General features: G+C 34.3%; 2 protein-coding genes across 2 annotated transcripts in view; one reads left to right on the top strand and one right to left on the bottom strand.

Annotated features, from left to right (window-relative positions):
- Positions 1-1,944, top strand: part of LOC116841413 — an 8,655-nt gene extending 6,711 nt beyond the window's left edge. Inside the window, exons 7-10 of the mRNA XM_032809309.1 lie at positions 472-631; positions 1,185-1,302; positions 1,376-1,637; positions 1,818-1,944. Of these exons, the coding sequence (XP_032665200.1) occupies positions 472-631; positions 1,185-1,302; positions 1,376-1,637; positions 1,818-1,944 (667 nt within the window). The remainder of the gene's footprint in view (positions 1-471; positions 632-1,184; positions 1,303-1,375; positions 1,638-1,817) is intronic.
- A 4,829-nt stretch (positions 1,945-6,773) lies between these two features.
- On the bottom strand, positions 6,774-16,187 carry LOC116841344 (inositol-3-phosphate synthase 1-B). Its single transcript, XM_032809151.1, has 8 exons — positions 16,015-16,187; positions 15,477-15,851; positions 11,790-11,962; positions 11,288-11,555; positions 10,958-11,212; positions 10,072-10,314; positions 9,881-9,989; positions 6,774-9,511 (listed from the first exon to the last, which is right to left on the bottom strand). Exons 2-8 carry the CDS (start codon positions 15,609-15,611, stop codon positions 9,138-9,140), a joined length of 1,557 nt encoding a protein of 518 aa, XP_032665042.1. The 5' UTR covers positions 15,612-15,851; positions 16,015-16,187; the 3' UTR covers positions 6,774-9,137.
- Positions 16,188-16,313: the final 126 nt, after the last annotated feature.

The raw sequence follows: 16,313 nt of genomic DNA, 5'->3' as shown, positions 1-16,313 counted from the left end.
GTTCGGATAGAGAATTAAATACGAACACTCAAAGAGAAATTCTGTATTTAGGTCTTAGACTCGCAATTCTAATTTCGCTCTATATGGTTCTATATGCCCTATTCTATATGGCATATTCTATGTGGTATGCTCTGTCAATCAAGAAAAAAAAGGGAACATTTTATCCCCTTTCATAGTAAGAAAAATTAATTTTTTCCTGCGATATATTGATGGATATTTTCTGTGCGGAGAGAAGTGTAGCGTGCGAAATACCATTTGTACGTCGTTTTTATAATGAATAAAAATAAAAGTTACACTGTTCGGTTGTATCCGCCTGTCACGTTGAAACATGGCACGCCTGCTGCAAGTGGATAATATCGGTGGGCGTAATAATACTTCATCGTTCGCGAATATTCTCTCGTCCACGTGAATTATCGATTTCCTCCTCATGCCAGAGAAGAAAACTCGCAATCTAGTCGGCTGCGGAAGCAGTACTGTTTCGAAAGACATGGAATTCAGTTGGGATCGTCATTATGGCGTCACAAAGAGACTCGCAACATTCGTCGGCCAGTGGCCTTATCAGAACAAGAGAGAGAGGATATTGAGGATGGGTGTGACGATAACGGCTGCGCTTGTCATGAACATCCCACAGGTTAGAGCCTTTCTGAATGATTCCGTTACACTCGTTTCTACACTCATTTAACTAACTACGTTATCGACATTACTCGAGTTCAACATCCCCTTAACTTTTCGTCTCCTAAGCGCGGCGAGTCGTTTGCCTCATAAATGATTTTTTTTAGAATAATTCTGTCAGAAAATTTGAATAATTTTGGTGGATTTTTCTAATTGGTCTTTATATTATAAATTTTTGTGTTTGAGACAAATTAATGCATACTATATACAATTTTCAAGAAGATATATTTTATTTAGTTGGGGTAAGTCACTTCTTGGCAACTTATGTTTGAAAAATTAACATGGTTTACAGACATGCAAATTTATTCATTGCGACAAAGACTTAGACTGCATTTTTGGAACTGTTCCGGGTTACTTATTTGTACTCGTGATTATGTTAAAGCTGAACATATGCATCTTGAAGAGTAACAGAGTACGTGATTACCTCGCTTGAAATAACGTCGAACGATTTCTGCACGTTCGTGTCAAATAGTATAACGAAATTTAATTTTTGTCGACTGTATTACATTTAGATTAAAACTCTTACCAATCGCGTGTTTATCGATTGGGGGAGATTGCAGAGTTTGCAAGAATACGAAATCATGAAAACTTACGTCGCGAATACAAGATGGACTGTCTGTATCTATTTCGGTAAGAACGCGAACGGATAAGTCTTTGATCTTCTTCGCTTCCACAATCGACTATCAGTGAACATTTGTTGCAGCCATTTGTTTAATAGGATGCGCTATATTCGTGTTTATGTCTCTCGTACCGCACATACTAGACGTCGTATTACCACTTAACGAATCCCGCCCTATAATACTACCTTACGAAGCTTATTACTTCATTGACGAAAGGAAATATTTCTTTTATATTTTCTTGCAAGGTGGCATAGCCATTCATATAGTTCTAATGGCACTTGTCGCTTACGACACCATGTTTATGACTTTCGTCGAACATATCTGTAGTATCTTCGCCGTGGCCGGGTAAGAATAACATGCGTGTGTATTTATCATTTAGTTCCGATTCCAACGTCGACCGGATCTTGATCTGAGTTTGAGTCTTTGTTTCAAATAGTTTAAACGCGGTTTGAGGCTTGACCGACGTTGGTGGATCGGGCCTTAATATAATGAATTGATCTTTCGACGTCGCGTTATAACATACAGATTCCGTTGCGAGCATTTGGTAAATAAGGATGTCGATATAGTTAAAATTGTTAATAACGACCTGGGTGACATGCACAATAAAAGAATGGCGCGCTGCGTGAACGTGCATTGGGCGGCTCTAGAGTAAATATGTAACATTGTATATTGTACATTGTATCATAGTCCTGCCGCTACACAAACATCATTATCGTAATGCGTTCTTGCTTCAGATTCGCGGAACATCTTGAAGATACCTTCTCATTAAATTTCGGTATAGAGTTACTGTTAGTGACAATAGCAATGAGTATTACATTATATCAAGTACGTACTTAATTTTTAAGGAATATATATACATATATATATATATTACGACTTTTTTATACTAGGTGCGCAACTAAGTTTCCGGGTTTCACACATGGATGGCGCTAACGACACATGTAGTCACATACATGTCTAAAGTTGTGTTTCTTTTATAGCTTGGACATCAATAACCAATCATAATACCAACATATATCGCAACGCAAAAATATTTTTTCTAACAATGAAGATGTCGAGTTTTGTGCCAAATAAACAGCATTTGCGGGAAGCTTTGCTTTTCTGCTTTAACTTCTGCTAAAAAAAAATGCATCTGAAGCACGTCGTTTGCTTGAGGAGGAGGCCTACGGCGAACATGCACCATCGAAAACTACCTGTGAAGATTGGTTTAAATGCTTTAGAAGTGGCGATTTCGACACTAAGAACAAGGAGCGCTCCGGAAGACCAAAAACAATTGAGGACGCCGATCTGCAAGCGTTATTGGATGAAAATGATACGCAAACACAAGATCAACTTGCGGAGGCATTAAACATGACTCGCCAAGGTATTTCCAAACGTTTATATGCCATGGGAAAAATTCAAAAGGAAGGAAAATGGGTGCCGCATGAGTTGACTGAGAGACAGAGAGATGGAAAATCGAAGAGCCACTTCCGAAATTTTGCTTTTGCGGCATGAAAGAAAGAGTTTCTTGTATCGAATTGTTACTGGCGATGAGAAGTAGATATATTTCGAGAATCCCAAACGCAAAAAATCGTGCCTTTCACCTGGCGAAGCATCAACATCGATGGCACGGCCAAATCGCTTCGGAAAGAAGACAATGCTCTGCATTTGGTGGGACCAGAAAGGAATCGTGTACTATGAGCTGCTGAAACCGGGCGAAACTGTCAATAGGCATCGCTAACGACAACAACTCATCAATTTGAACCATGTATTGCTCGAAAAACGGCCAGAATGGGACACGAGACCCGAACGAGTGATATTGCAGCACGACAACGCTCCGTGCCATCGCACTTCCATCGTCCAGGACACTATCAAAACGCTGAAATGGGATCTGCTACCGCACCCTCCGTATTCACCAGACCTGGCCCCTTCCGATTATCACTTGTTCCGGTCGATGGCGCATGGCTTGGCTGGGCTACACTTGACCAATTTCGAAGAAGTGCAAAATTCGTTGGATGAATGGTTTCGGTCCAAAGACGCGTCGTTTTATCGTCGCGGTATTCATGTATTGCCAGAGAGATGGCAAAAATGTGTATCTAGCGAGGGACGATACTTTGAATAAACCATTTTGTATTTCTCTTGAAATTTTCTATTTTTCATTGATCAAAAAAATCCGGAAACTTAGTTGCGCATCTAGTATATCCTCTTATACACCTGCAATTTTCATGTAGCGACATATGATTGATTATATTTATAATTATAAACATGTTACAAGACCAGATATTACATTTTTTGATGTTAAGGTTACGTTACAATCAGATGACAGCTTAGAAGCAATGAGGTACGTAATCTATGTAATCACACAATTGGTTCACTTGTTCGTCTTTTGTTGGGAAGGCCAAAGACTGATAGACCACAGTCTGCTAATACATGACAAGATGTAAGAGAAACGTAAAATTTCGAAATAATTTCTCTATAAACAAACGGTAAAATATTTGTTAGCTAAAAACAGTATTCATAAAGTTTTAACTTTTCAGATACAGCTGTAGCTGGTATAAAAAACCTGCGAAATCGCAAAGATTGATCATGCACGTGTTAAAAAGGAGCTTGCAACCCAAATTTTTAAGTGGTGGCAAAATGTTTATTTTCTCTTTGCAGGGCTTCACCATGGTAAGGAAACAATTATCGTGATGTAATTTATTAAAATTTAATTGATTAATTTTATATTATAATTAATTTTATATTAGAATTTTATATTAGATTTTTATTAGAATGTATATATTTTATATTACGTCGCACTGTTTTACCCTTTAAGAACTCTAAGGTTGTTACTTTGAAGGTAGTGCAAACATCGATGTCGTACTTTACTGTGCTTTCGTCCGTCTAATAACCAACTAATCTTTAAATAATGCTTCCGAGGACTTGTAATGATGTAAGCAACGTTATGTGTTTTTTTATTATGAAGCGACCAACTGACAGACTATGGTCTGCAAATGTGTCACAAGATATAAAACAACTGCAAATGTTCCGAAATAATTTCTCAATAAACAAGTTCAAACGATGAAGCATTTGTTAACGGAAACTTTGTCAATGATTGTTACGTCCTAATTTTGCACTGATACAGGTGTACCTAGTATAAGATACTCGTGAAGTCGCAACAAATGGTTCTGCATTAAAAAGACTCCAATATCTTTACACTCTAATATGTCTAGTTTATGAAACAGAATAAAATATTATTTTTATATGCATTATATATATATATATATATATATATATATATATATATATATATATATATATGTATATAATGCATGCATGCATGCGTGTGTGTGTGTGTACACATATATATTTGTAATAGATATTATTTGTAAAACATATTATTTGTTAAAATTAATTTTTTTTATTTTTAAATGCTGCCTTATAAGTTGTGTTTAATTAAGCTGAGTTATCAAAGTATAAAAGATATTAAATTGAGGTCATCCTGGTAATACGTATATTTAATAAAGTCATTAAAACCATTAACGCTACAAGAAAATTAAATAATTATCATTATAGTTTATCATGGAGACGACGCAATGCTAACATTATTTCGCTAACCAGTTCGCGTCTTAGAATTGCAATTTATATCATTTTATTTTATTTTTTGCTATTCTGATCAGAGAAGAAAAAAAGGATATTTTATTTCCACTTTCCATAGTAAAAACAATTTATTTCCTCCACTTTGTTTGAAACAAAGTTTGTCTTGAAGTTTTGCGCGGCGGGAGGTATAGCATGTGCAACCCTCTCGCTTCACAGACATCAGAATGCAAATACTAACGTGTCAAAGTTCCATTGCAAGACGCAAGACACGCGATTGCTATGCGATCCATTTGGGGTAGATAAGATAACTATCCATTTGGGATCATTATTGTTGCCTCATAAAAAGATTTTTGCTCACTGGTCAGTGGCCTTATCATCATAAAATGAATGAAGCGGAAGTAAGGACCTGTGCAGCATGTATGAGCGTTTGGAATAAATAACCACAATCGAGAGAATACCCAATATTATACTTCAAAAATCAATTTTACACATTTAACACCAACACAAATTGACATATTTATACATAATTTAATATATTATATACACTATACTTACTGTATATACTACACAATATATGCATAGTATATATATAATATTATTCGCACAATATGTGCGAAACCCGACCGGCAACTTATCTGCGGTGCATATAAGGTAATGAAAGGTAAACATCGGCGGTGGGTAATGAAAATGTACGGGTAACTTTACAGTGATATTATGGACTTAAACCAATAGTATTCTAAATTAAAATTACCTTATTGATGATGAAAATTGTATGATAAAATTAATACTGCAATTCTAGACAAAATCGTAAAACTCGTAACTTGTTTTCGTAAGATTGTAAGAACTTATAAGTAGATTTGTAATTCTATGAGTATGTCATATGATAACTCGTAAATATCTACGATTTTTGTTTTCTTTTTTTGTAAGCTACGATTTTACAATTTACTCATATATTTGCTTAAAATTGCAGCATAAATTAGATCTTGCTACGCGAGAATAGTATGTGTATGTACGATTGTAAACTTTTGCATTTTTCCATTAATCTTTTCAGTCAACCAGAATGGTACACTGAGAAAAAATTTACTAAATTTTAAAAAACGTTTGTTTGGACAGTATTGTGAAGATATTTATTTAAATTAAGTAATTATATTTTTCAAATTAAATAAAGAAGTTTTAAATGTGTAAATTTTTCTTTAATTTTAGAAAATAATTACTTAATTTAAACAAATATCTTCACAGTATTATTCAAACAAATGTTTTTTGAAATTTAGTAAATTTTTTTCTTAGTGTAGATCACCAATGTTATGAACGAAACGCACATATAGAGTGTTCAGAAATTCAACCGACAAACTTTGAGAGATTGTTGGGGACATCTCGAAGATTATTTCTTGCAAATGAACTTGGAGTCGGAAATGGATTGTTACATCGCTATGACAGGAATATCAGTGACATTTACAGGTCGTATACCCGCCATGCACATAACATCACAAGCGTTCAGTTCGGACAGTGTACGAAAAGTACTACAATTAAATGTTAGTGACCAACTACATCCTGTAGGTCTTTTTAGACAAGCAGTGCGTCATGCATTGTAATTTTTTCTTGTTAGGCTTTTTATTAAATTTGAAATGAATTTTTTTATTTAAAGTTTTATTACATTTAATACATTAAAGTTTTATTACATTTATTAAATTAAATTTTATTTAATTTAAATTAAAAATATATTCTAATAAATTTTTAGATATAAAACTATAAAAGAATAGATTTTACTATAAAAAAATAGATTTTATTCCAAAAAGTGGTATCGTGCGCATTATGTTTGTTATGAAAAAAAGAAAAGATAGTTTACACAAATAATATGAGAAATTTCTTATTAAATATCGAATACGATTTTTCGCAAGAGTACATTGGATGAAAGTGCAGTGATTGATTTGCTTTCGATGTTTTATTCGCTATAAAATAGAATGTATACATTCTGCATAAATATAAGAGAATTACAAAATTCAGGTCTAAGTGTCGATACATATTTGCGAACGAGGAGTTTGCATCGTTGTTAAAACACTTACTACTGACTGCTTCTCGATCTTCGAACACCAGGACTTGTCTCATATTTCGTTACATAACATTTTCAGAAATTCCAGCCACATTGTAAGCAAAATCTGCTGCGAAATACAATAAGAGTACAAGTATTAATTTATAAAAATTCAAGTAATCAATTTCTAAGCTCTAAGTAATATAGTTTAAGACCAATAAGGTTAATTAATAGAAAATAAATAATAAGTTTAATTAATAGAAAATGAATTAGTACATTGTGATATATGATTAGATATCAAAACACGATTAGTTAAAAAACCTTAAAGGATATTTTAAACTTATTTTTAAGAAAATAACAATAATTAACAATAATATATTATAATCGTAATAAATATATTATAATCTACAATTTACTTTTTATTTCTTAAGAATGAGAAATATAAATTTTCCGAGACGCATTCCAGACCTCGTTAACCACGTATCTTATGTCGACATATGCCAGTGCTCGAGGATCAGAAAAATAAGGAAACACTTGGGCAAAATACGACTTTTGAAGAACGATGAAATCGCGTGTCTCTTTCATCGCGATGTGTGACGTGTACGCCACTAAATATTTTTACGAAAGGACTGTATGACGATAATACTGCAAGTTATCATTTTCGTATGCGACAGTAAAGCTTAATTTACAATGTGTTCTTTGCTTCCTGTTTCTTGTTCTCTGTCTTTTCTGACTTAAATCTTTTTCTAGATTAAGGTTTGTGTCAAAAAAAAAAAAGAAATAGGAAGCAGAGAACATTGTAGATCAAGTTTAATAATAATTATGTTAAATGCAAAAACATTAATAACATTATCATTACGAAGCATACAAACTGAAAAAGAGAATTAAAATATTTTTAATTAATTAATAATGCAGAAAATAGATAGATCGAGATTTTCGTTTACAAAAAACAATGCCAAACTTTTTTGCGAGATAATTTTGTTATTTTTTTTGTTATTAACAAATTAATGTATAAAAAACAAGCATTCATCTATTTTTATTATTTTATTAATGGCAAGCGATTTATCATAATTTATCTAATTTCTAACATTTTTTTTCTAAAAATCGCTGATTTTTCAATATAAAATTCAAGTTAACTTTAAAATCTGATGTGATGGGGCAATTTAATCAACGGCATTGTTTTTTGTGAGCGACAGTCCATAAAAAAATCCTGCTCTGATTAGTTACTTAACAATTTTTTTCTGGTTCTGTGTAATTAATGATTATTAAAAAAAGAAATCTAATTAGAGTTTTGCTTAGTATATTTGTATAAAAATAGAAATTTTTGAATGATCTTTAAATTCAAGAACCGAACGAGAAAGAATGATACAATGAGAAAATGCATACTGGATGAGTTATTAAAGCAACTGCTTTTTTAATAACAGAACAAAATAAAATATTTTGTTAAGTATTTGTATTTTGAAATATATCTTTTATATTAAAATGAAAGAAATTAATATGAAAAAAAACAATAAAAGTAGTTTTTAACAGCTCATCCGGCATGCAAAAGTGACGATAATATACTAATACTTGAAAAGGTACTCGATGGAAAAAAAAAAGTTATAGAATTGGTACAAAAATGCAATCTCTATCATTTGTTTATCAGCGGAATTATCTTTAGTACCCTGCCTATAATTGCGAAATTGCAATGTCATTTTTTACATTCTCTTATTCTTTTAACAAAAAAGTACGATTTGATAATTTTGTTACTCGAGTGACGATAATCTACGATTTTGCAAAGATATGGAACATATAGTTTTATCTTCTAACACACAAAAAGCGCGTATGAGGAATTACACTTCGAAAACTGCTTCGAAATAAGAGAAATCTGTTTATTTCATAACGGATATTTTTAAATGGGAATATCATGTTTCAACTAAATTCTGCTCTTTTTAATTAGAATTATTTTTCAACCATCTCATACTGCCATAAACTTAACAAAGTTTATATCTTCAAGTACAAGTGCTGGTTAATTAACATTTTCATGTTACAATTCACCTCATTATAGGTAAATTAAATCACGAAAAAGTAGCTCGCCAAATTTTGCCTTCTAATCTCCTCGTCTCTTTTAGTCTTCTATTCGATTTTGACCGACACAACAAATTTTCATTCTTTGCCGGACTTTTAGAATAAAAAGATCGCAAACCGAACTTAAGAACATCGCGGGCATCCTTTTTTTGATAAGGCAATCTTTCACAAATCCAACTTTCTTAGTTCTTTTATATCTCGAAAGTGATCTTGTGTTCTAGCAACATGTTGTTCTCTGGTGGCAAGGATAAACAAGCTCTTAGGATATTCTCAATAGCAGCTCGTTGTCGGAAAAGAGCATTTACTACGGGAGTTTCCCGGGGAACAAGGGGAGCTTTGCACAAGTAAGACAATATTGACAAGACACTGTGGAAGCCAGAGAAATCTCCAGTGTCGTCCGCTTGTTTAAAAGTGATACGAGAGCAGAGCTCAGCGAGAATCACGAGATCAAGTATGATGGGAGACGCTAATAGCGAGTCTTCGCACGTGTTATGAATGACGATGGTATTGTGGCCACCAAGCATGATTTCAGACGTGTACTCGTCCATGGCTCTCTTACTGTCACCTGAAAAAGATAATACATGATATAATAAAGAAAATAAAAGAAATATGATTAGGATATTAATCTTACATTGAGCAAAGTTTCCAATCTGAATCATATAAAAAATATTTTCTTTTTGCAAATATTTGTTTTTCCCTTATTTTTTTATTACATTAGACTGTGCATGGACGATGTTATTAAGTTGACTTGTCATTATTCTATTTCTATAGGAAATTTGTCTATTAAAATGGAAATAGAAAGTCCTTGTTATATAAATGTCTAAAAATATTTGATCAAATAGAATACTTCGATAATATCGATTTTTATTTTATTTGATAAACACGACAAGCCTTTTACATCAGTTTAATGCATATTGTCAGAATGAGATCTTACCGACATAGGGAACGTATTTGATAACGACACAATGATCTGGTTTCTCTCCGGTTTTGTAAAGGATCTTGTTGGACTCTATCATATCGTCCACGACATTGCTTTTGGAGATCTGTGTGTTGCATCGATCATAGATTAACACATTGCGCGGTGAGAAATTTAATGTCTGTTTTCTTTCTCTTTATGTTACGTACTTCCTTCGAGCGAAATTGTTGCGGTGCAGACAGATTATAACCATCATTGTTTCCTAAATGATTATAGCTAACGATCGACACCGGTTTGATGCCTGCCGACACGAGGAAATCCACGAGCACACACTTGAGCTTCGTCTGACCGGACTTGAAGTCGTCGCCACTGATGAAAGTGTTCTGCCGCTCAGCTAGTTCAAATGCACCTGGCACGAACGTGTTCTGCGGCGAGCCGTTGATATAGGTACACTGCAACAGTACAACAGTACAAAGTTAGTCAATAATTAAGTTTTAATTACTTTCGTAGTTGAAAAACGAAAAATATTGCCGAATCTAAGATTCTATATTATGCATATTAGAATTGACTTATTTTTCGATCTTATTTGATATTAAATCTCCTGACCACTCGTCACGGCAATGGCCATTTATGATGTTAGAAGAGCGAGAAAATATATGCTATACAAGTGTTTGCAAAGTACAAATAAAAAGATGTATACATAAAATGATATAATCGATCGAGCATATGTGTAAAATAGTGCAAACACTTTCCTTTTGTTCTAACAATCAATAAATAACTATAAAATTAACGTGACAAAATCACGAGGAAATGCACGTTAAAACAGCAGATTGATTTTGGTCAACAGAAAATGTCACGTTAATTTTAGGATAACTTATTGATTGTTAGAACAAAAAAAGGCGTTCGGACTATTTTACTGATGTGCCCGATCGATTGCGTGTGTCATTTTATGGATTTTTATTTCAACGTATTTTGCAAGAATTTTTATTGTATATTTTCTCACCTTTGATGTCATCAATTCAGAGTTTCGCGGCGAGGAGCCAGAAGTCTTAATATAACAGTATGTTTAGTTCTATGTTTTTCACGATATCTTACTCCTTCTAGAGCCGCTGCTACAGCGAACATAGTGCTGGGACTGATCTCCGAGTGGTCCTCTTCGATCGCCTTCAGTAGGTTGTCAGCGGTGTCGTTAACACCTGTGATTATATCTGAGAATCTCTCGGTATTGGCGGTCCACAGAACGATCACCTGGTCCAGATTCTTCGCGGCCTTGAATTGCATGATGTCGTCGCGGATCAACTTCAATTGCTCCGACTTGGTCCCCGAAATGACGTTGTTCGCTCTTTTATTCTTTATAAAAAATAGCCAATAACTAAATGATAATAACTGAAATACATAGGAAATAATCGGGAAAAGTGGTCTCACTTGGTTCGAGGCGATAAAGTCGGGATAATATATACTCTTGCGTGGACGCATGTGCATCATGTGCGGTCGCAGCTGCAACTGTAGATTCACGTCTAAAACCTTGGCGCGCGCTATTGCCTCTGCGAGATTCATGTCAGAGATGTCCCAGCCGTCGATCTCGATATCGTCCGGATTCAACATGGGCAACATGCTGGACATGGGTGCGTACACCTCTTTTTTGCTCGATCTACCGAGTCGAAGGGTGGATGCTTGCGTCAGAGAGCCGTACCTGTGGAATAAAGAGAGAGAATAAACGTTAAAATTACTGCATAGTTAAATAAAAAGAGAATTAAATGTATTACTTAGCTAAATAAAAGATTACAAAATATGAATATTGTATCTAAATATAAAATTGAAAGAAATTAATCTCTGAAAAAATTTAGTAGCTGTATTAAATCTTATGGAACACATTTTTATTTCAAAAAGGCACAAATACAGTAAGTGAATTATTGGGATGCATTACCAGTTTGCAAACTTCACACCCTCCTTCGTCTCCCATGATAATTTAAGCTTGTTTGCCAGCAGGGCCGCTGTCACAGTACTGCCGTTGTTACCACCCCAACCCACTAGCATCAAACCTAACTTGGGGACTTTTATCATAGTTCTTATCAGTAATTTCGTCGATGTGGGCTTCACCTGTGTGAAACATTTTTTAAAGATTAAATAATAGGTAATTAAAAATAATAATAATAATAAATATGAGAATAAATTAATTATATCTACCCATTTTACACAGTTATATCTATACCTTACCAGGCATATCGTACAGAATGTTACGCTAAGATAAATGATAATAATAATATACGATTTTAATATGATAATATATCGCTAGCTGTTCCCCCTCTCCTCCCCTTATTAGATCTTTACTTTAGGACCAATTGAAATATTCAAAGTGAAAGTGTCTCTTGATAACCAGAAGAATTTTATTGAACTCAATGGCATTCAACGTATTTAACTCAAAGGAAACTTTTGGACGACCCGGGGTACGATTGATCCCAATTGAACTCAATCTGTGCATGAACTTGCGATTAACTAGAAATTAATTCGGCGCCAAATATTAAATATTGTTTAATAAATCCAGACAGGACAATGTATTAAAAGATATCTTTAAGAGGATATAAAGTCGATGATAAACTCAAAAAATGTTGATAACATAGAGACAATTGTCACTAACACAATCACTATACTTTTCATATTTCTTGTATATAAATAACTTACATAAATGCGTGTTGCTTTGTTTTCCTATTTAGCAGAAAATCTAAAAACGCATGTGTAGAAATCTTCCTGTAAACTTTTCTGATATTCTTAAGCTTCTGAATTTAGATGCCAAGCTACAGCATTGTTCTTTAAAAATTTTCTGTTTAGAGTATCCACACTTTCGGCATATATAAGTTGCGGAATTTTTAATTCCGCAACTTAAGTAAATATTACGCTGACAGCTTGAGATTTTACATTTAAAATTTTTTCTCGTTTTCGTCATATATTGAGCAATATTCCTATATATATTTGCATGTACTTTTATTGCGTAAAAACATTTGTAATTTTATACAATACGACGTAAGTTTTGCAGAAAAATATCAGTATTGTATTGGTGAAGTTTTCAACTTCGGCATCTCCTTAATGGTCATAAAATTAATATGACAGAATAATGAGAAAATTAAGAAAAAAGATTGCATGTCTCATGTTAATTTTATGGTTATTTATTAATTGTTAGAGCAAAAAGAAAGTGTTTGGAATATCTTCTGAGGTATGTTTAATCGATTGCAAGTGTCATTTTGTAGATATATTTTTATATCTCGATGTATTTCGCAAAAATTTTTAGCACGCGTTTTCTCGTTTTCTCGTTCTGACGTCATTACAAAGAGATGGGCGATATGACCCAAAAGCCTTAAGACGTTCTATTTCTTTTAGACGTCTTTAAGATATCTTAGAAATTTATGCTGTTTGGGATATTATCTAATATGTTTAACTTGTGTTAAATTTATATAGTTTATTTTTTTTATTATAGAGAATATCGGGGGCACAATATTCGGAATGGAATTCCGACTTTCTTCCGCCAAGAATTTTGAAATTGGACAGCCCAACAGCGTTCATCTCTACCTAAGAAGTTCTTTATCGAAGTTCTTTATCTTGGTGGATTTATTATGTACGATATGACGTCCATGTAACATTTACTGTACGAGTCAGCATGAGTGTAGTACGGATTACTTCGTCGAGACAGCTCTTCATTTGACAGTGTCGATTTTAGCGAGACGGTTAGAGCTGCGAGTGCGCGCGTACATAGAACAGAACGGATTGAGGTGAACATAAAAGTCCCACATCGTTTCGCGATATTCGCAATAAATCTCGAGATATTAATTAAAGAAAATTGACGAATGATCAAGCACGATATGGTAGATAAACTGTAGTGGCACTGTCTGCCGTTTTATATTTATATATTCGTTATATACTTATATTTATATATCAGATCAAAACTGAACAAAAAAGTCCTCTACCACTTTGCAAATGATTATATAGATTTTTAGACATCGATTAAAGAAGATTTGTGTATTATCGCGCACAATCATGTAACGATATTTTTTCATTAATAACTAAAAATCTACGTGATTATTTGTAAAATGATAAAGGGTTTTTTTTTTCAATTTGTTAATTGTTGTTAATGTACAAGTACACATCGCTACTACAACTCATCTACTATATCTTGCATGATTCACCAATCTTCTTTAATTAATATCTCGATTATTATTGCGAATATCGCAAAACGGTCTTTTATGTTCATCTCAACCCGTTCTATGTTCTCATAAAAATTGCGGAGGAGAGTCTGGGATACCCTGTGTATATATGTATGTATATATATATATATGTGTGTGTGTGTGTGTGTAATGGTCAAAGCTTGTAGCGCGGGTGCTCCTAGAATTGACTGATTAATGTGCGCAACAACCAAGCGTTTTGATCTAAGCTAAAGTGACCAGATTTTTTACCCTTTGTCCCGAATTTTTTCGAGTGCTATTCAGGACACCGATTTATCATCATTTTCAATGATTGTCAAATAATTTTTGGATCTTTCAACTCCCCGCTTCACACATTTATGAAGCGTCTCGAATTCAGGACTGAGAAATCTGGTCACCTTATCTAAGTCCGAAATAGTTTTGTGTTTCGCGCGGCTCTTGACTGATGTATTATTCAACCTTAGAAATGACTAACATAACTGGTCAAAGTTAAAAACTAAAAAAAAAACAATAAAACTGTTTAGATATCATTGAAAGCATCTTCGTGTCCTTCACATATATTGTAAAGATCGTCATCTTACGTAATCTTCGGCAGATTTTAGCCGTCGCTCGTTGTTTATTAGAAAGTTATTAACAAAAAAATACAAATAGAACGTAATTCTTCGATATTGTATGCATTTAACAAGTGTAGAATATATTTTTTAGTGAGCGCCTTCATTCCCCTCACCACTAAAAATCTAGTCTATCCTACATTGTGAGAACGTTAGTTGTTAAAATGTATATTTTTTAATAACCAACATTGTCACAATACTTATAGACTTAGGTTCAATTTTTAGGCCAAGTCCTCCACCAAAGATATATTTCGTATCTTTTTCTGTTATAACACTTTCACATTTTTTAATTTCTAACTTTAACCAGCCATGTTAGTCACTCCTAGGATTAGTTAAAAACACACCAGTTAAAAGCCGAAACAGAAAACTATTTCGGGCTTTGATCGAAACACTTGGTTATTTCGTACATGACCAGTCAATCTTAGGAACGCCCACTATGAACTTCGACTGTACATATATACATATATATATTCATTAATTTTACTCAGCGGTTCTTCATTTTATTTAAAAAATTTTATTTAAAATCTCTAATATTTTCTTGTTTTATATTTTTATTGATTTTATTAACTAACGTAAATAAACATCTCGCTTGTAAGCATCGCGACACATTGAGATTTGCTCGTGTTAGTTTTTCCTGATCATAAAAATCATGAAAATTATTCAAAAGACTTTCGATTTTTTGATTACTGTATTATACAGAAAATTCCTATTTGCGCATACATTTCGTGTGATATACGTTGCGTATTGCACGATAAGCGCTGGCATACTTCCAATGGATCGATCAACAGATGGACAGACAGGCACACTCACCGTGTATACATCCCCGTCGTCATTGTTGTCGCCGGTCTCGGTCACGCTTGTCGTCTGATATTCGTATTCTGCTTCGATGAAGTCGTTCGTGTAACGCAATCTTGGCGAATCTACGCGCACCTTCAGACCAGTCATCTTCCTCGGGAGAATATGCAATGACGACAGAAGGCAATAAGCGAGAACGAATCAAAAACGACAGAGTCGTCGACAGAGCACCGAAGATTCTTGACACAAGGCCGCAGTCGTTGAATTTATTGAAGCTCTTCGAGTTCAGAAAGTCCCGAACTGATCCTGAGGCGCGATTTTGAAGAGATTCGATGAATTCCGCTGATTGGAGAATCAGTATTGAAAGACTGCAACAGGCGGGTTCTGGAACTGGCAGGATTTCATTAAGAACCGATTTCTCATAGCATGGGAAAGCGCGGTGGTGGATTTTATGCGACGCGACGAATCGAATAAATGAATAAAACACGGCGAAACGCGAGGCTTTTCGCTTCCCGCGATTAACAGGAATCGCCGCTGTGGAAACCGAACTCACCAGGATCGTGCCGGTTTTATGTGCAATTCCGGACACTCCGTATCGAGAAAAAGAGAGAATAAGCGGCGGACAGAGCAGCGTAAGAGAAACGATTGTAGTCGGCTTGCGCTTCGCGACTGCCGAAACGTAAATGCGGCGCAGTCGTGTTCGCCGGCTGTCGTTAAGGGTCGCGAACGGGCGGTCAAGGGGAGTGTGGCGGACATGGGCGCCTCTCACGAGAAGCATGGACAACAGCGTGAATATCCTATATCCAATAGGAAATTATTAGTAAGCAACAATAATGGATAATAAGTGATATA

This window comes from Odontomachus brunneus, unplaced genomic scaffold, assembly GCF_010583005.1.
Source record: "Odontomachus brunneus isolate Ranch 3 - 2012 unplaced genomic scaffold, Obru_v1 Obru_scaffold_015, whole genome shotgun sequence".
Classification (NCBI taxonomy): Eukaryota; Metazoa; Arthropoda; class Insecta; order Hymenoptera; family Formicidae; genus Odontomachus; species Odontomachus brunneus.
This window is presented reverse-complemented; position numbering and strand designations above follow the sequence as displayed.

Excerpts from the sequence above, each read along its gene's own strand:
- LOC116841344 (XM_032809151.1), bottom strand. The coding sequence starts at position 15,611 with ATGACTGGTCTGAAGGTGCGCGTAGATTCGCCAAGATTGCGTTACACG. Across the intron at positions 11,963-15,476 it reads ACGACGGGGATGTATACACG|GTGAAGCCCACATCGACGAA; the intron begins GTGAGTGTGCCT and ends TGTTTCACACAG. Across the intron at positions 11,556-11,789 it reads GGTGTGAAGTTTGCAAACTG|GTACGGCTCTCTGACGCAAG; the intron begins GTAATGCATCCC and ends TTTATTCCACAG.